The sequence below is a fragment of the Echeneis naucrates genome, chromosome 2, assembly GCF_900963305.1.
Source record: "Echeneis naucrates chromosome 2, fEcheNa1.1, whole genome shotgun sequence".
Classification (NCBI taxonomy): domain Eukaryota; kingdom Metazoa; phylum Chordata; class Actinopteri; order Carangiformes; family Echeneidae; genus Echeneis; species Echeneis naucrates.
Genome location: NC_042512.1, coordinates 14474331 through 14493026, shown reverse-complemented (window position 1 = coordinate 14493026; position 18696 = coordinate 14474331). Strand labels below are relative to the sequence as shown.

The 18696-nt window shown below is 42.1% G+C and overlaps 4 protein-coding genes across 4 annotated transcripts; 2 read left to right on the top strand and 2 right to left on the bottom strand.

Annotated features, from left to right (window-relative positions):
* Positions 1-1229: 1229 nt before the first annotated feature.
* Positions 1230-3923, bottom strand: rtraf (RNA transcription, translation and transport factor). Its single transcript, XM_029520604.1, has 8 exons — positions 3762-3923; positions 3114-3238; positions 2913-3012; positions 2503-2583; positions 2309-2397; positions 2125-2193; positions 1937-1985; positions 1230-1758 (listed from the first exon to the last, which is right to left on the bottom strand). Exons 1-8 carry the CDS (start codon positions 3820-3822, stop codon positions 1604-1606), a joined length of 729 nt encoding a protein of 242 aa, XP_029376464.1. The 5' UTR covers positions 3823-3923; the 3' UTR covers positions 1230-1603.
* A 364-nt stretch (positions 3924-4287) lies between these two features.
* On the bottom strand, positions 4288-5606 carry sap18 (Sin3A-associated protein). Its single transcript, XM_029521263.1, has 4 exons — positions 5405-5606; positions 4892-5001; positions 4677-4799; positions 4288-4588 (listed from the first exon to the last, which is right to left on the bottom strand). The coding sequence occupies exons 1-4, from the start codon at positions 5474-5476 to the stop codon at positions 4432-4434; spliced, it is 462 nt and encodes a 153-aa protein (XP_029377123.1). The 5' UTR covers positions 5477-5606; the 3' UTR covers positions 4288-4431.
* A 1696-nt stretch (positions 5607-7302) lies between these two features.
* LOC115054048 (gap junction beta-6 protein-like) lies at positions 7303-10477 on the top strand. Its single transcript, XM_029519040.1, has 7 exons — positions 7303-7405; positions 7494-7547; positions 8190-8361; positions 8759-8908; positions 9330-9478; positions 9553-9788; positions 9939-10477. The coding sequence occupies exons 3-6, from the start codon at positions 8191-8193 to the stop codon at positions 9761-9763; spliced, it is 681 nt and encodes a 226-aa protein (XP_029374900.1). The 5' UTR covers positions 7303-7405; positions 7494-7547; position 8190; the 3' UTR covers positions 9764-9788; positions 9939-10477.
* A 3566-nt stretch (positions 10478-14043) lies between these two features.
* Positions 14044-16211, top strand: LOC115050546 (gap junction alpha-3 protein-like). Its single transcript, XM_029513401.1, has 3 exons — positions 14044-14112; positions 14295-14848; positions 15395-16211. Exons 1-3 carry the CDS (start codon positions 14044-14046, stop codon positions 16209-16211), a joined length of 1440 nt encoding a protein of 479 aa, XP_029369261.1.
* Positions 16212-18696: the final 2485 nt, after the last annotated feature.

The window sequence follows — 18696 nt, the reverse complement described above, 5'->3', positions numbered from 1 at the left end:
GTATTGATTAGCTACAGAACAATGAAATCAGATTTTAAAATGTATGACTTAATCTTTATGAAAAGCTTTAAGACCAACACTTTGAGCCAAAATTTGGGTGTGAAAATGAGCACCAGATTCCTTTTTGACCAGCAGGTCACAGCAGCTTTGGCACCTTTTCTGCTAAACCTGGGTGAAAGGAGCAGTTTGCCAGGAGTTATCCAGAAAGTTTGTCTAAACATGAATATTTTTGTTTGATATTTAGAGCACACACTCATCTAGCTCTCAGGAGACCAAATGCATATTGAGAAACAACTGTGTAGAAGAATTTAACTGACTGAAGTTTAAAAAAATAATATGCACTGATCAACCACCTGATTAGAAATTTGTTTAACATGCCATGTTAAACTCACACCGTGAGAAACCTGTATTTTATATTTTTACAAATCCCTTAAAATATATTAAATGGGAAGTCACTGTTGTCTGACCATGTTTCTGTAGTCAGATTAGTATAATCTGATTGTCCTTGATGTTTTCCTGTGAACAAGTCGGATCACAGTGACTCTGCTACTAATCTGTATTTCACACGACATGGCATTTCAATCTTTTTTTTCTACTATTACTTCTGAAATTTTTATCATTTTATAAGATGTGATATTTATAACAATAAAATGTGATTTGGTACTTAGCAGATGTTTGTGTTTACAGAGCTGGTCTTGACTGAGGCCCAGTTCAGACCTCATCTTTACAATTTTCACAATTTTCAGCAGCAAGTGAAATCTGATCACAAGCGATCAAGGGAGAGTTAATGCAGGTCTGAACACGCTCAAACTCTGTTGTTTTGTTTATTTTGAAATATTGTGTGTCAGCTCTGACCTAAAAATCCAGCTCTTAACACACTGACATGTTACTCTTCTATCATTTCAGTGTTTACAGTGTGTAGCCCCGGATGTTTCAGGTTGAAGAGTGATCTACCCCTGCCTCAACTCTCCAATCAGCATGGTTTGCTACAGGTACCACTTCTATTTCAGACTGAAGGAGGTAGACATCTTCACTTTTTAGGTTCTTTCAGTGCCTTTCGATATACTTAAGTTATTTCCAACCATTAGCATTGTATCTGTTGTTACGGAAGAAAATGATTACCATACCATCACCAACAAGAAGCATCAGGGCCAAAGTGTATTCATATGTTTTTATAGCTTTTTTTCCACACAGCGTCTCAAAATAATCTTTCTTTCATCTGCAAAAAAAAAAAAAAAAAAACCCACACAAAAGTTTGTATTGAAGAAGAGGTTATGGCAGCCAGGAGATGATCAGAGGGTTCGACCTCAGTCTCTGAAGAAATGACTCAACAGTGGATTTTAAGGATGTCAATGCAATTAGTGTGTTGTGCATTTCAGTGTCATCATCTTCTTGTTTCTGTACAAAAATGAAGGACAGTACCTGAAAAACATTGATTCGTATTTGTTTCAAATTCCCAATCTGATCTGTGATGTCACAACGGGGGAAAAAAAAAAAACAAAAAACCCAAAAACCAAACTAATTTCTGTCCAGCTCAAACAAAAAGTGGCTTCTCTGTTCAAACTCCTGTGGTTTAGTTCCACCCTTCCTTCCTCTTCATCACTCATCTGCCAACCTTGCCCAGCCTGTGGTCTGTCTTGGGGTCAGCTATAATGGCTTGAACGGCCACGATGGCCTCATTGATCTTGGTCTGCAGCTCCCTCAGTTCCTCGATGTGCAGCAGGCGCAGGATCTGAGCCGCTTCGTTCAGAGTTGCATCTGAGCAGAGGGGAGGAATTTATTTTACTTTGCCATAGGTGATTAAGTTTCATTAAGCACATGTGTTAACACCTCAGCACTCAGCCGAGAGGTCATGCCAAAATAACCAAACCAACCCTTCACAATCAATTCACCCTTCCTGTGCTTCGTATTTCATGGTGTGAGGGGTAGCACTCACCTCCAGTATCGAAACCCAAGGTGTGTTTGTCGAGAGCCACTGGAATACCCTGCAACAGAAAGGAAAATATCCATGATTGGCACTGCAGCCAAAACACAACATGCTCATTTTTCTCCATTGCAAGTGTTCAGTGTTGTGCACTAAACACTGAGAAATGCCATTCTTCACACACAGTATGGTCAGTTTACCTCTCTGTTTTGGCTGGCCTTAGTGATGGCTTCAGGAGAAAGTCTCTCTTGGATCAGAATACGGATGGCCTGGGAGGTCAACAGAAAAACTTTGGGGTTATGACTTTGAAAACTATGAAGTTCAAAGTTGCTTTATTATTAAGAAGGAAAATTAATATTTCAAGGTGCATGAGTGCATTCTCACCTTGAGCATAACCAAGTAGTCGTCATGCCGCTGAATTTTGAGGATGTTGGCCAGAGCTGTGACTCCTGCTTTGAAATCTGGTGACTTACCTATAACACACAAACAAACTGTGATTTCTCAAAGTAACAATGACATTTTGAAGCAGGTGGAAGGAAGAAGGTGACTGAGCGTGGAGCAGAGTACTGTTTGCTTACTGTCGAGGTTGACCAGTGGGTCTGCTGTTTTCTCACTGTTACTGGAGGCTGCCAGTGACGGACAGTTCCTATATTTCTCCACTGAGAAGAGACGATAAGATACATGTGAGATATGTTCTGGCTCTGAAAAGAATAATTTAGTTGCGCAGCTAAAGAGAGAACTTGTGAGCTCATACACCCAGCAAACATTATTCCCTTTGTTATGTCTCCATCTACTGGCCTTTATCAGTATTTCATCAGAGATGCTTGTATGACATAAATCCAGGGCAAAAGTTTCCAACATTGGCTTGTTCCAATTAAAAAAGAAGTGATGTTTGCTTGGAACTTGTTGTGGTTTGTGATCTAGTGATTATTTCAATAAATTTCCAGGCCGAAGGAGGAACGTGATGTTTTACTTGTCATTTCCTTACCATTGTCTCCATATTCGTAGCGTACAGCCAGTCCCAGTAACCAGTCTACGGCCTCCTGTCGTTCCTGAACTCCAAATGGACAGTTGACATCCTGCAGGTACTGTACAGAGGCACAGGGAGCTCAAACACAACTCTGATATCTCCACACATGCTTCCCTATTTTCTCTCACTCTGGTGCAGTATTTTTGCTGGTGCTCTCACCTTCTCGTAGGCTTTGGGCCACTCTGAGCTGGGGATGTTCCTCAGCTCGCCTCTGTCCTCTATCTTATAGTGTCTAATCTTCTGGTCCTCCAGCCACACGATGCAGTTCCTGAACTGTGTCTCATCTGAAGGGAGAGAATGGACAAGTGTCAAAACAGTCGCAGCCACGTAGTCACCTAATGGAGCCGAATAATGCTGAATAATGAAATGCATCAGCTGCTGAATCACTGGGCTGATAAGATCCAGCTGATTAGTTTAATCAGTGCTCACTGACGGCCTGAAATATGAAGGGACACGGTCAGATTAAACTCAACTCTGAAATAACTCTTTGCTAAACGGCCAATTTCAAGACGAAACTGCAACATAGACAAACGTATTCAGAAAAACACACTGACCCCAGCGGGCACCCGTAAATAACAGCGTTAAAATTAGCCAATTTTAATGATCAAAATGCCTTGTTTTAAAACACTTTATTAATGTTTACGTGTTGTTACAATGGACATAATCTTGAGGGCATGGATGTCTTAAGCAAAGGGCTCCTCAGCTGTGGAAGTCCCCTCAGACGGAGCTCCGTGCGGACACGTTAGCCGGCTCCACGTTACCGTCCCCGGGCCGGTTCACCGGCTCCGGACCGACTCTGCTTCTTACCTCGGCAGTCAAATCCGCCGGGGTTGTGATAATCCAGCGCTGTCAATTTCCTCCGAAACATTTCTGCTTGTGAATTGGGCGCACACGTCCGATTTCTTTAGCTAGGTTTCAGATTTTAGCAGTTTTTATTGCTAACCGTCTGAATGCGTCAATACGCCTGCGCAGCACTCTTCTTCCTGTTGTGACTGTCAAAATAAAACTGTACCGCGCGTGATGGAGTTTAAGACAGTAAAAGCCTTTGTCAAACCGTACACTGCAGTTTTCAGTTTGCCTGACCATTTAATTTGGGTGCAATTTTATGCCAAAGAACAAGAAACAGCACCGATTTAATATAATTTGGCTTCAAATGCCAGGTTGCATTTAATTTCTTTAATTTTTTTTCCTCACACCTGCCTTGCACTTTTATTTCAATTGTATTTCCACCAATTTAATCATCTCAAATACTAACCCTACAGTTTAATGTTTAACAATTTGTAATCAGTGAGTCCAACCAAAGAGGACACAGAAAGGACAAAAGATCACAGAATTTGGAAAAAAGGAAACAACTTTATTCACGTCACATTTTACAAAATGAGGCAAAAATCATTCAAGATGATGCAAAAGAGAAAACAAAACAGAGTTGAGTTAGTTGCTATATGCCTTGTGTGTGTGTGTGTGTGTGTGTATCCATTCAGAATGGCCTCATGCGTGTGCTAAGGGGTGGGGCTCTGTTTGGTGGGGTGATAGCTATATCCAGGTAGTCTCCGATCTGGAATCGCTGGGATTGCAACGTCATGGAGTCATCTGCGCCCTTTCTGCCAGATACAGTACTGCCGATGTCTTTCAACCTGGGGGTTTGGAGAGGCATTTTAAATATACAGCGCACACAGATTCAACAGTTCCATGACCCTAACCTGGAGCTAGTGTGACACCAACCTGTACGCTTTCCCTCTGGGATCAGGAAAGACGATGGCAAAGCTGAAGTGAGTTCCCTTTTTCCTGGCTTCCGGATACACTTCCTTCACCAGGCTGGTCAGCTCCTTCAGAGTAGCATCCATCCTGCACAAGACAATAAGATACCGACTCCAGTGCCTCAACTAAGCTTAAAAATGTCGGCTAATTTTTGGCAGACAGAAGCCTGGAAACCTCACCATGTGTATATCTGCAGTTCACTGGAGGGGACGTTCCCACGAGCAAATTCATCCGGTCTGTGATGTCGGCCGCTGCTGGTGGTGAAGACGCGCAGCAGAAGAGGGCAGGTCTGTGATAGCAAGGGAAAATACAGCAAGGGACATTTTAGAGGACCTTAGCAGGCTGCTTCCTTTAAATCAGTTAATCAAAGACTGCAACAGTTTGTGAAAGTCTGTGAAAATATTTTACTGTGTTTCCTTTTGGGTTTCATTCAGTTTTTCAATGAAGATCAGATTGTATCTGTCCACAGTGAGAAAAGCTCCGGTTAGCGCGTTAGCATTAGCAGCCGTCGCAAACAACCGTTCAGTTTGTTTCTCCTGGAGACGAATTAAATTGTCTCCAGGTTTCACTGATGTCGATCTACAGGTGTTGTGATGTGAGGCTGTGGAGTTTGGTCCATGCAGGACTGCTGAGAGTTAGCAGCCAGGTTAGCTCGGAGCTAACGACGTAAACAAGCTAAAGTCGACTCTCACCTTTTCTCGATCGATCGGCTTCTCCGGTTCCTTCTTAATTTCTTCCTGCGTAATCCGTGACTCCAAAGCCATTGTGTTTTGCTTTCTGTTTTTTAAAAAATCTCTGATATATTAAACCGCAGATGTCGAGACCTCTCCCTCCACCTGGTCTGAATGTTTTATCAAAGCTACAGCAGCTAGATCGTGAGCGAAGCTGCCTCGGTTTCTGTTTCCGGTTTAATTTCTGGCAGGACGTCCTGGTTTTATCGCCCCCTGCTGGTCCGGAGTATTTCATCAGCTTTTGACAACTTATAAAACAGAAAGGATAATGGTGATTGATTGTCAGTAATTGTATTTTAAATAGTTAATGATAATTATTGTCATAAAAAAATGTAAATCAGCGGTAAAGTCAATGCTGCTCTGATTATTCTTGAGTGTTTTTTAATTTAAGTAGCTTGATGTGATCAACTTCATATAAAACGCAGAAAACCTATTTAATGTGAGTGAAATGTTGGCTCTTTTGTAAATCATTAGGACACACTGCAGGACTTGGATGCAGCAGAGTAGCGGATCCAGGATCAGTCAGCCAAATCCACCTACGGAACTGAGACCTGCTATTCAGTCACATGCTGCCCTCCCCCTCACTCATTACAGTGTGTGAGAGTAGTTTTGGGTAACATATATGTGAGCGTTGTACAGTGTGTGTGTGTGTGTGTGTGTGTGTCTTGACAGTGGCCTCTTCTGTTCTCCTGTTGGCTGGCTGATCAGAGATCAGGAGCCACTCAAACAATTGGCTCTATTTTACCTCTCTCTCTTTCTCCCTACTCATTCACTTTTGTGTGACCCCACATCACCCCGCCACCACCACCAGCTCATCAGCATGGATGGCATGGACCCGCTCGATTTATTTATTTATTTATTTATTTATTTATTTATTTATTTATTTATTTATTTATTTATTTATTTTCCCTTCCTGACTGAAAGATCAAACAGAGGCTCTTTGAGTCTGGTGTTGACACTGATATCCATTCACTGATATGCATCAACAATCATAGTCACTGTTATTTCCCCCTAATGTCTCCATTAGAATCACTCCCCCCCAATCTCCCTCCCAACCCCATGATGTTTTCCTGCCCTTCCATATCATTGCTGCTCATTTTGCAGCATTGTGTTAAAGGTCCGGTGCAGATGTGTAATATGTAGATGTAATCAAATCAATCTGAAAGAAAAGTCCAAAACGCTTTTACTTTTTTGAAATTACAGATAGAAATCTTTACATCTTCATCCCCAACATCTTAGCCAGGCAGAGCATGCAGAATATTTTGCAGTTGGGGAAGTTGGTTTTTGCTCCCACACTTCAACAAACAGAGGAAAAACTGCTTGGTCCCAGTTATTAGCGGCACACAGAGAGACACTGTCCTGCAGGCTGACTGCTGCCAAGTGATGCTTTCACTCTGGAAACTCACTTTCAACCTTTACCTGTGTCCTGTTACAGCCGCAGAGGGCTCTCTCTCACACACACACACACACACACACGTGTACATGCACATGCACATGCACACGCATCTGCATCTTTGTTCTTTTAGTCCTCTCACTTCTCCTCCCAGGGCCACCCTGGGAGGAGAATATATTACAAACTGTTGAACACTGTGAATCCAACATCCATGTTGTTGGAAATCCATAATAATTTTTAATGATTGTGATTGTTTTAAACAACGATAAACATAAAAATAAAATTAGCCAAATTATATAAAAAAAGCATTAATAAATCATAAACATTACAGTTCCTGATATATAGATTCATGCATGATATTAATGTAAATTATTTATATTTTTTATTCTTAATTTTTATGTTTTATGTTTGTCTATTTTCCATTAAAACAACGCCACGGCTTGACAGCTTGCAAGGATTTATTTTGAAAGTCCTCATAGGAAGTCATCCCAACTCACTCTTCTTGACTGGTTTGACTTCACACTTGGAGGCACATCTTTTTTTTCATACAAAGGAAGCAGGAGCTGCAGGTTTGTTTAGTTCAGCTCTTTGATTTTATTTAATTTCCATTTTTCCAGCAGTGATGTGACGCTGAGTCGTGTGTTTGTTCTCATGCAGGGAAGGACAATGTGGACTATTTTCCTGATGACAACCTGACTCTCCAGACACAAGGTGAGACACCTACTTGGTCTTTCTTCGGCTCATGAGGTCAGTAATTTTAGGTTCATTATTTGTAATCATTATCATTTGGATCCCATCAATGAAAATGCAAACATCTGTGAAGTCAGACACATGTACATGTTGTAGTCGTCATGAAATGCACCATTTAAATAATCAGTGGATCCATTAATCATCAGCTGGGGTGTGTGAATGTGGCAGCTCAGTGAAGGCTGTAGTAATGTGGGTTTGTACAGTGTGTTCAGTGTGTTTTTAGTTGAGTGGGCTTGGTTCAGTACAGTCCACAGTGGGAGGGGTTCATCAGTTCACATGAATGTTGGCACTGGGCCTTCTCTCCCTCCTCCTCCCAGTTTCATTCCTTTTCATCCTCTTCCTCTTTCAAACTTCTCTTTTGTTTCATCCTCCGTCTCTGCTTTCATCCTTTTGCCACCGACTTCCCTCTGGATCTCCATCGGTGCCACTGTCCAAAGGAACCCGCAAGACCTGTAACAGCTACACTATTGCAGCTTGTGCCCACCCCCCAGATTAGATCCCATCAAAGAGACACTTGAACGGAGTAAAAAAAAAAAAAAAAACAACCCTTCTGTGGCATCCACATGGTTATTCCCTTTGTCCTTTATGTGTCTGTTTCCTCAGGATGTCTTGGCCTGCTCTGTACGCTCAGCTGGTCGGGGCCAACCGTCACTCCACCAGTCTGGGCAAAGTCTGGCTCTCTGTGCTCTTTATTTTCCGGGTCCTGGTTCTGGTTGTTGCTGCTGAGAGTGTTTGGGGAGATGAGCAGTCTGACTTCACCTGTAACACACTGCAGGTAGGACGCCCACTCATACATCTCACAGAAATCCTGACCTTTCTTCTTGTATTCTCAGACGTGTTATGGCTCTCAGCAGACCTGAGACAAAAGGTTTTCTTGAGCAGATGGACTCCAGAATTTGTCTTCTATGTCAACACTCAAAAACCTTTCCAAACATGCAGATTTTTTTTCATGCTGTGCTGTTGTGGACTTTTATTTTGAAAAATTAAATCTAAGACCATTTATTATCTTGGGCTACAGATGGGTGTTTATTCAGATTTATTTTTTGAGTTGATCGGCTCTGTGATTGTCCTTCATGTTGCTTGATGCTGGCAGGAAGTGAATGCACCTACACATTGGTCTCTTCATTTTCATGTATTTTGTGTGCGTTTATTTCTGTGTCCCTGTTTTTTAGCCTGGCTGTGAAAACGTCTGCTACGACCAGTTTTTCCCCGTCTCCCACATCCGTCTCTGGTGTCTCCAGCTGGTCTTCGTCTCCACACCAACTCTCCTGGTTGCGATGTATGTTGGCTACCGCAACCAAAAGGACAAGAAGATACTGCAGGTGTTAGTGCTCTTCAAAACCGCCACTGTGAATGTCCTGCTGGGACTGAAGCCTGCTGTCCCCGGATGCTGGATGTTGGACCATCCCGTGTCTTTTCTTCTCATGTCTCATTTTCTTTCTTCATACTATGTGTTGTCCTGCCATATTGTGGTAATGTTGTACGTTGTCTATTAATCTGTCTGGTCTCTCTTGTCCCGTATTATTATTATTATTTTTTTTTTTTAAATCTGTGTCTCTTCTGGACTTGTCTCGTTTCATCTTTTCTTCCATTTTCTGATCCCGTCCCGATGTCTTGTTTTGTTCATCATGTGATGGTCAGTGTTATTGTGTCTTGTCATGTCTTTGATAGTTGTAAATAATAATTTTGTTGTAAAACTATCTGTTGGCAGTCTCTGTCTCACCTCCTGTGTGTGTGTGACAGGGGTCTAGTAGATCTGGTTTTCTCAGCAACAGAGGTCAGGAGGAAGAGCTGGAGGCTCTGAAGAAACGCAGGCTCCCAATCATCGGTGCCCTCTGGTGGACGTACGCCTGCAGTCTGCTGTTCAGGCTGCTGTTTGAAGGAGGTTTCATGTAAGATTGTACGATTGTGTCTCTGTTAGTTTTCTAGTTTGGTGAAGATACAGAGTGTGTGTTTGTCTCTTCAGGTACGCCCTCTACGTGGTGTACGATGGTTTCCAGATGCCACGGCTGGTGCAGTGTGACCAGTGGCCCTGTCCCAACCTGGTGGACTGTTTCATCTCTCGCCCCACCGAGAAAACCATCTTCACTGTGTTCATGGCCACGGCCTCGTCCATCTGCATGGTCCTCAACATGGCCGAACTTGCCTATCTCGTTGCCAAGGCAGTGACTAGGTAGAGGTATTAATGAGTCAGACAGTCAGGTGATTAATCAGCTGCTTCATTTTTCAATTATTCACTCCATCAATGTTTTTGTTGCTGTCTGTCTGCGATGGGAAATTTGCGAACATTTCACTCCGTTTACGCTTCAAACTGAAGACAAGTCCAAATGAAGCTCCTTCTTGTGTGTGCAGGAGTCTGAGAGGGCAGGAGGAAAGGACGTCATCCAGCAAAGAGAGGACACAGAGGAGGACAAACCAGAAGTCACTGGTCTCAACCCGGGGACACAGCAGCAAGGTGAATGATACAAGGAACAGAAAGGACACAGATCCCAAAGACCTAAAACAATTAAAGGCTCCATAATTACAGGACTTTGTAAATACAGCAAGAAGTGGACATTTTCTTTGATGCCTGAATGTAACATTTGGTGGGTGGAGAGGATGTCGACAACTCCAATTTAATTTCACAACACGCTGTTTTACACAATGTATCATTAATCTCTCTATGATTGTCACTTTAATTAGCGTCCTGTAATGGCATATGTAGTTACGTAGACAAAAGGCACACGGACAAATTGTGTATTTAAATGAATAATCCTGTGTAGTTTATGGGTGTCACACCATAGTTACAGTAGGTACACACATCCACAAAAGTAGTTTATTCAGTAACAATTTACTAAATATAAAGAAACTCAGCATTTGTCACTTTACTTAAAAAAAAAATAAAATTTCATCTTATATTCCTTTTGTCTTAGTCTTGATGGCTTAGTTAAAAATGAATATTGATCTTGTACAGGAAAATTTAACACAGACAAAAAACACACAATCCCATGGTAATCTTTGCACTTTTGTTGACTGATTTGTTTTCTTCTGTAGGATATCAGCTACTTGTATGAAAATTAACTTCAATGTAATTCAGATGTAATGTTTTATTAACTACATGTCGAGAATTAACTCTGTTTGCCTCAATTTATCGTTATTAATAAAACATGTGAAACTAAATTAGAAGTATTATACCTAAACCGTTAGCAATGATCTAAAGCAGAGTGGATTATTGTGAATAATTTTAAAATATCTATTGAAAGCGTTTAGATTCTAGCAGATACAGACTGTATGTATTGTCCTCTACTGGTGACCAGCAGAAACTGGACCTTCATCCAACTGTATATAATCAATTTTAGAATTTGGAGCTATTATTGAACAAATGTCCATATTATTGTTCTAAATTTATATTTTGACATATCAGTATTTCCAATACAACTATTAAATACATGATTAATTGGTCTAAATTCTATTTTCCATTGAGGTAGCTGATTGATTGTTTGATTGATTGGTAGATTTACTTTATTGATCCTAAAATAGGAAATGATTATAGGAGCCAATAAAGTACAAAATAGATACAGTAGAACGAAAACCCCACAAACACCACTCTGTACAATATGAATGAAGGCGCAGAGGAAAGAAATGTATCTTATAATTTAGTTTGGTTTGATTTAAAGAAAAAAAAAAAGTTCAGAAACATATAAGAGAGATGAATACACACACACACACACACACACACACACACACACACACACACACACACACACAGGCACGCACATGCACGCGTGCTTTTCCCCCTTGTGCGCCCCATGCCTGGGGACACCAGTGTGTGACAGTGCTGGATGGCCTTGGCCACACGGGACGCTGCACCTCCTCCCTCCTCTTTTTTCCCACTCCCTGTTAACCCCCCACCCCTCCTCTTTTTCCCCCCACTCTCTGTTACTCCCCCCCCCACGAGCCCACGGGTGGGAGGAAGAGAGACGGAAGGAAGCGGGACGGAAGTGAGAGGAGACGGGAGACAGTCCGGGGGGAGACGTGGTCCAGAGGACGGTAAGGAGGAGGAGGATGGAGGGATGGAGGATCTGTGGGAGGGAGGAGTAGAGATTATCATCCTTCACCTGCTGGATTATCTGCTCCTCTCATGCTGCGGGAAAACACGGCAGACAGGAAGGACACTGATGTCAATTTCTGACCAAAAATGGGACATTATTCTGAGAACAGTATTTAGAATATTGTTTCACATGAAGTGGATCAGCGAAACGTCCCGGTAACTTTTTAAATAGCAATATTAGTTTAGATAACTGTCACATGAAACACGCTGGTCTGTTCTGTTCTGGCAGATGTCCTGGGTGGGCCAGCGTTCATTTCTGTTATCATGGACGGCATGTCTGAAATATATTTCTTCAGTTTGTTGTCAAATCCGAGTCTCTAAAATAGTGGAAAAGTTTGGATGATTTTGGTTGTCGTGTTGGTTGAAACCATACATACTTTTCTGGATGTAGCTTAAATCAGTTTGTATCTGTATATTTGGAGTATTTGGATTTATCAGGCCAAAGCATCTTTTTTTTTTTCCCCCCCACCCTTGGTCATGTTTACATGGCTGAAGCTGGCTGTATGAGCTCACCCTGGTTAATCTCACAGCTTTATAATATTATTTATGTGTATTTATCTGCGCTGTTATTAACAGAACAAACTTTCATTTGGACATTGCCACGATCTGAATATCTTTAAAAAAACAAAAGGAAAGTTTTCAGGTGCGGTCGGCAGGCTAAGAGTTAACTGTTTGGGCTGTTTTAGCACAAAGGCCTCTGATCCATCAAAAGCACACGCCAGACAGGACAATGTCCATCTGGCAGCTTCTCCATTGTCTGTCGTGACGGATGGTATTTCATCACGTCAACACATCATGTATATGTACACATGCCATCGTTACGGTAGATTTGGCGCAACAGTGGCCCGTTGATGGATCATTTCATTTGTTCACTGAGACTGTGATTTTTTTTTTTTTTTTTTTTTTTTTTTTTTCCCCTCTCTCTCTGTGTTCAACAGTTTGGGAAATTTTCATAATCTGCGTTGAGCCAAAATTTAAGGAGGTGGATTAAGACTCTTTTCACCAAATTAAAGGGATAATGTGATGGAACATAACTCACTTATTTGAGATATCAACTTTCAGTTTGTTGGTGGTGCTCAGTGGTGGACTTTATAATGTTGTTATAGTTTATGCAACTTTACGATTACTTTTAAAAGGATTTAAGATTTTTCTGTTATCTGTCTAAAAGTTAAATGTGTAAATTGTATTATTCAACGGAAGGTTCAAACTTACAGCTTGTAGTTAATATTCAAAGTAAGTTAGCCTGGGCCACAGTTCAGTTCAGTCATGCAGGAGTAATGCATGCGACTGCAGCTATGAGTGTGGGCACATGTTGGTGTGTTTATTTGTGTGTTTGTGTTGTTGTTGTGTGCGTGTGTGTGTGAGTATCAGTCGATCCCAGGCAAACATTTGCCCTCCTCAGCATTCCTGGGATGTGATGAGTCCAGCATTCAACAGAGGCAACCTGTTATCCGCTCACTGACTTCCCACAGATGGCCCGCCATTGTCAGCTGGCCAGCCAGCACTGCAGCACAAACACACACACAAACACACACTTGCGCAGTAACATACAGATACATGATTGAGAGCTACAGTTTTATTCATTTATACTGTATGCTCTGAAGTCTGAAAGCTGTCAATCCTTCCCTTCTCTTCTTTCGGTGCTGTCCTTGTCGATGTTGTTATCCTTTCCGCAAACGCAAAGTTTCTTTTTCTCTGGAGCTTCAGAGAGGTTTCTTTGATGCTTTTCCTCTCAGCCAATCATTGCTGTTTGATTTAAAATTTTGGCATTTGAACTTGTTTGGCAGCGGCTTTGATTTGGATGTTGACAATGAAGTTAAGAATAGTAATTAGTAGGGTTAGGGTTTCAAAAATGTATTTGGTTTCTGGTTTCTGCTGCTGCATTAGCTGGCTTCAAATACCAACGTGCTGAGATTCACAGCAAATATTAACTGAGGGAATGTCATGGCTGATGGTTGAATGGTTGAGATGAAGATGAACATTGAGTTATTCATTTAAATATCGAATATAGGATGCTGACGCTTGCAAGAAGGGGAAGGCTTTGTGTGGTTTGTGACTAGAGAATTTCATCTCCTTTCCAGATATTGTTTTTCTTCTGATCTCTGGTCGATGGATTTATCACTGACAGAACAAAAATATTTTAGTAAGTCTGCCCTCTCGTATGATTATTCACCTAAAAATCCCAAAAACCTATGTAAATATCTATGTCTATCGATCTGTCAGTCTCATGTGTCTTCAGGAATTTGTTGGTGATACGGAAAATAAAGAGTAACAAACATTTTTGAAAACTTGGTTTTCCAATGACCTTGTCTCTTCCTGTGTCTTTCACCATCTTGTTTCTCACTCCAGGTTAGAAAATCGTGAAGCATGGGTGACTGGAGCTTTCTAGGGCGGCTGTTGGAGAACGCTCAGGAACACTCAACTGTGATCGGAAAGGTGTGTGCTCGACTGGTGATGAACTTATTCAGTATCGGTTTTGGAGAGATAGTTGTGGCTGCAGATATTGTACAAAGAAAGAAGTAAGATTGGTCTTTTGTGCAGTCGAATGCCAGTTATTCTCTTTTCTCTTTAAAAATCAATCAGATTTAGTTATTAACTGCTGTGTTAATCCTCACCAGGTTTGGCTCACTGTCCTCTTCATCTTTCGCATCTTGGTGCTGGGCGCAGCAGCCGAAGAGGTTTGGGGAGACGAGCAGTCAGACTTCACATGCAATACACAACAGCCCGGTTGCGAGAACGTGTGCTATGACGAGGCCTTCCCCATCTCCCATATCCGCTTCTGGGTGCTGCAGATCATCTTTGTTTCAACACCCACCCTCATCTACCTGGGCCATGTGCTGCACATCGTCCGGATGGAGGAGAAGAGGAGGGAGAGGGAGGAGGAGCTCAGAAAGGCCGCACGGCACCAGGAAGACAATGACCCCCTCTATCACAACGGAGTCGGTGATGGAGGAGGGGGGAAAAAGGAGAAGCCGCCGATTCGTGACGAACATGGGAAGATCCGGATCCGTGGGGCTCTACTAAGGACCTATATCTTCAATATCATCTTCAAGACTCTGTTTGAGGTGGGCTTCATCCTGGGACAGTACTTCCTGTATGGCTTCCGCCTGAGGCCGCTCTATAAATGTGGCCGCTGGCCCTGCCCCAATACTGTGGACTGCTTCATCTCCAGGTTAGACAGAGGGGTTTTATCAGACGCGTTGTGTCTTTGTGCCTTTTCTGTGTGCATTTTGTGTCATGGGCTGCTTTTGGGAACAGACCAGTTCATTGGAAAAAAAAAACGTGTCTGACTGGGAACAAAAGAAGTCAAGAAGGGTTAGTTGGGTGTAGCCCCAGTCATCAGGAAATGAATGTCAGTTTGATGTCTGCAGAAGTGACCTATGACAGCCTTTGACATGCGTTTGCGCTCATTTGCAATGCAAGGCCATCTAGGTAATCACATATTGGCTTCATGACTTAGTGAAGAAATTGTTTGTGGCTGATTCCTTTAAAAACAAGCACCAAGGAATCTGAATTATGGATTTTAAGGCAACAAGTGATACTGTGATTCAAGACAGGAGGCAAAGTGCCATGATATTGTCTCCAGTTCATGATTGTATTCAAAACAAGCCCTTGTTTTGCACGTTGAGCCAACAAGTCAGTGTATTAAAATGAATGGATGGTTTCTGACATTTTTTTATGTTGCTGTGAATTAAACGCATTTTTGTTTGCTGTCCAGGCCCACTGAAAAGACAATCTTCATCATCTTCATGCTAGTGGTTGCCTGCATCTCTCTGGTTCTCAACCTGCTGGAGATTTATCACCTGGGCTGGAAGAAGGTGAAGCAGGGGGTCACCAACGAGTTTGTACCCGACAGTGAGTCGCTGCTGCTGGGAAGAGAGGAGCGTGGGGACTCGGAGACGATTCCCGAGCAGACCAACGCGATGGTGCTTGACTTTTTGCCGGCGTACGCCAGTGTGAGCGTGGTGGGCGGAAGGACGGAGGAGGGAAGAGTTTACAATCCGACAGAGGCCTCCCCACTGGCTTCTGAGCTGAAGACGGACAGGACAGCCTTCCACCCAGAAGACTTCCTGCTGGAGAACCTGCCCACTTCCTTTTATGACAAAGGGAGCGTAGGAAGCCACGGGCTGGTGACGGCGGTGGAGCAGAACTGGAGCAACATGGCGCTAGAGCTCCAGAACCTGAATGGAAAAAACTCCCCCTCCTCCGACCCTCCTCTTTCTTCTCCCACCTCCACCTCCTCTTCTCTGCAAGAGGAGACACCTCCACCAACTGCACAAGAGCTGCAGTGCTCAATGTTTCCTACACTTCCTCGTAACACTCCTCTTTACCCCCAAACATCCCAGGAGACGGCGCCGCATGAGGAAAACTCTGTCACCGCCGCAGCCTGTGTGGTCCCTCATGACGACTGCACTGTGGTTACCAGGGCAGAGATGCACCAGCCTCCATCTTCTGCACCGACGAACATCCGGAAGCCAAGTCGGGCCAACAAGAGCAGCAGCGTCCGGGCTCGCCCTGATGACCTGGCAGTGTAGCTAAAACCCACACACACTCACACTGTCACACAACCTTACACACATGTCAAACACACATAGAAAGCATATGCAGTTTTTTTCACACAACAGCATAAAAGCACACAAGTGCACCCTCAGGACATGACTAACGCTCTGCAAGAGAGACGTTACAGAGAGATTCAGCTGGAGCTGGCTGTTTATTTTAAACTCAGAGTAATGAACCAGAGATAGGGATAGAAGGTGTTTGGCCAGATGACACTGATAGGTCGCTGCTGAGACCCAGTAAGAGGTGATTCCTGACAGGCTGAGACCAAAAATAATAAAATACCATTTTCTGAACAAGAGCAAATGGATCACAGCAGGAGCACGACGTAAAAAGCGCAAATCAGCCAGTTCTCAGACTAAAATGTGCACTAATGTGTCTGCCTGCGCTGTTAAAGTCATAGTTTTGGAAAATCCAATTTTTAGTATTTAATGAGAGTGAGATTAGGAGAGAATTAGAACTCACATGTCTCTGTGAAGAGTGAGTTTAGATAGTTTAGTTTAGCATAAAGACAGGAAACGGGGAAACGGCTACCGTGGCTCCCACCGAATCTCAAAATATACAAACATGTACAGTGTTTAAAGACTCCAACAGCAAAAGTCGTCCCCTTGTCTTCAGGATTTTATTGGAAGCTCAGATAGCGCCTCTGAGAGTGCACAGATTAGAGGGTGGGGTCGATCTGCCTGCCTTCTAGCTGGAAAAAAAAATAAAATAAATACTCGCCAAAAATTCAAGCCATTCCTTTAATGTTGGAAACAGTGCCTTGGATTAGTGCTGACTTTCTTAATACTAAGAGATTAAGTTCAAGCCAACACGGCTGTCACACTGATCTGGCCACACTCTCTTTTGTCATATGCAGGTTCATGAAATGGGAATTTTAAACATACGCACTTACATACACACCCACAGACACAAGTTAGGAAAGGTTATAATGATGATGAATTAATACGTTTGGGAGCGTAGCGGAGTCAGTATTTTTCTTTTACTTTCATTTTCCTTTTATTTATTTGCTGGGACAGATCAGAGGAACGGTTTGCACTTTTTGTTTCTTTACTTTTATTTTTCTTGTGATGTGATGACGGAGGCGAGGTGTGTGTCTGTTGAATCTGTCCGTCTGTGTGTGCTGCTCTCACCCAGCCTGCACCGACGTGAGGACAGTTAGGGAGGCAATAAAGTAGTCCCACCCTGAGACCCTGAGTCTTGAGGCTTCACAGGCAGGTGTGTGTGTGTGTGTGCGTGCGTGTTCAGATATCTTAATTTGTTTCAGTGTTTACAAAATGACATCTCTGCAGTTACATCAGGGTAAACTATATAAAGTTTTTAAATATGTACATACAGAACAATTGAGACTATTGATAGACACCAGAGGATATTATACAGAACTACCTATATTTAAAGAGTTGTTAGTTTCTGATCAAGCTGAGATTAGTTAGGACTGTGCCTAAAATACCAAAAAGTTTCTTCAGTGTTTCCTGACATTGGCCCCGCTGGTCACTTTATCCAAAGCTCCAATGTTAGAAAAGTTGATACGCATTAAAAAATAAAGCATGATCAAGGTCAAAAATACATTTCTGCATTTAGCAAGTTGAAGCTTTGCAGCTTGAACAGGGAATAATATCAGTACAATTTCTTTCTGATGCTTGTGTTTGCAGTGTGTTACAGAACTGTCGAGTTTCTCTAGGTTTTCTGTGTAGGACTTCATTTTCCAGATTAGCAGTAGAATATTAGTGTAGCTATTAGATTTTTTTTATTTTATTTTTGAAAAAAAAAAATGCAATAATCTGAAAAAAAAAGCTTTTATTTTTCTGTTACTTTTCATGACACATCCCAGATAAAAAGGAATATACTCATTACTTCCTGCTAAAAGGAGAAAATTCAATTCAGCTTAAATTTCTCAAGGCAAATTAACAATGTTTTATTCAACATTCAGGAATAAAACTAAAGCCTTGGTGCAAAGGGCAGTGGTTGGGTTTGTGCATCTTTGTGTTTCATCTTCCACTGATTATTAGAGAATTAAACTTAAACTTGAAAAATTCAGCAAAATTACCTTTTGTGTTTTAGCATTTGAACCCCTAAACCAAATGAATGTGTTTTTACACTGCGATGAAAGCAAAACTCTTGTTTTTGTCCACGTATGAAAACCTTTCTGGAGCTCTTTTTGTAGTTTTAACCAGTTTGGGGTCAGATTTTTTTCCCCAACAGATGGAGGTCATATAATGTAAAAAATAAATTTGACATCATGGAAAAGTTCAACTCTGCACTCATGCAACGTGAAACTTGTTAATTTACTGAACACTGACTGAGCAGCCGGACAAAAAGCCCATAAAGTTAGCACATTGTCTGCACCCACGCAAAGTGTTTGCACACCATTAAAGTTTTGGAAAGAGTCAGGCTAAATGTCTCCTGGCTGTAGCTTCACAAAACAATCTAAAAGAATGAAATGTCTAAAATGCACATTGAACT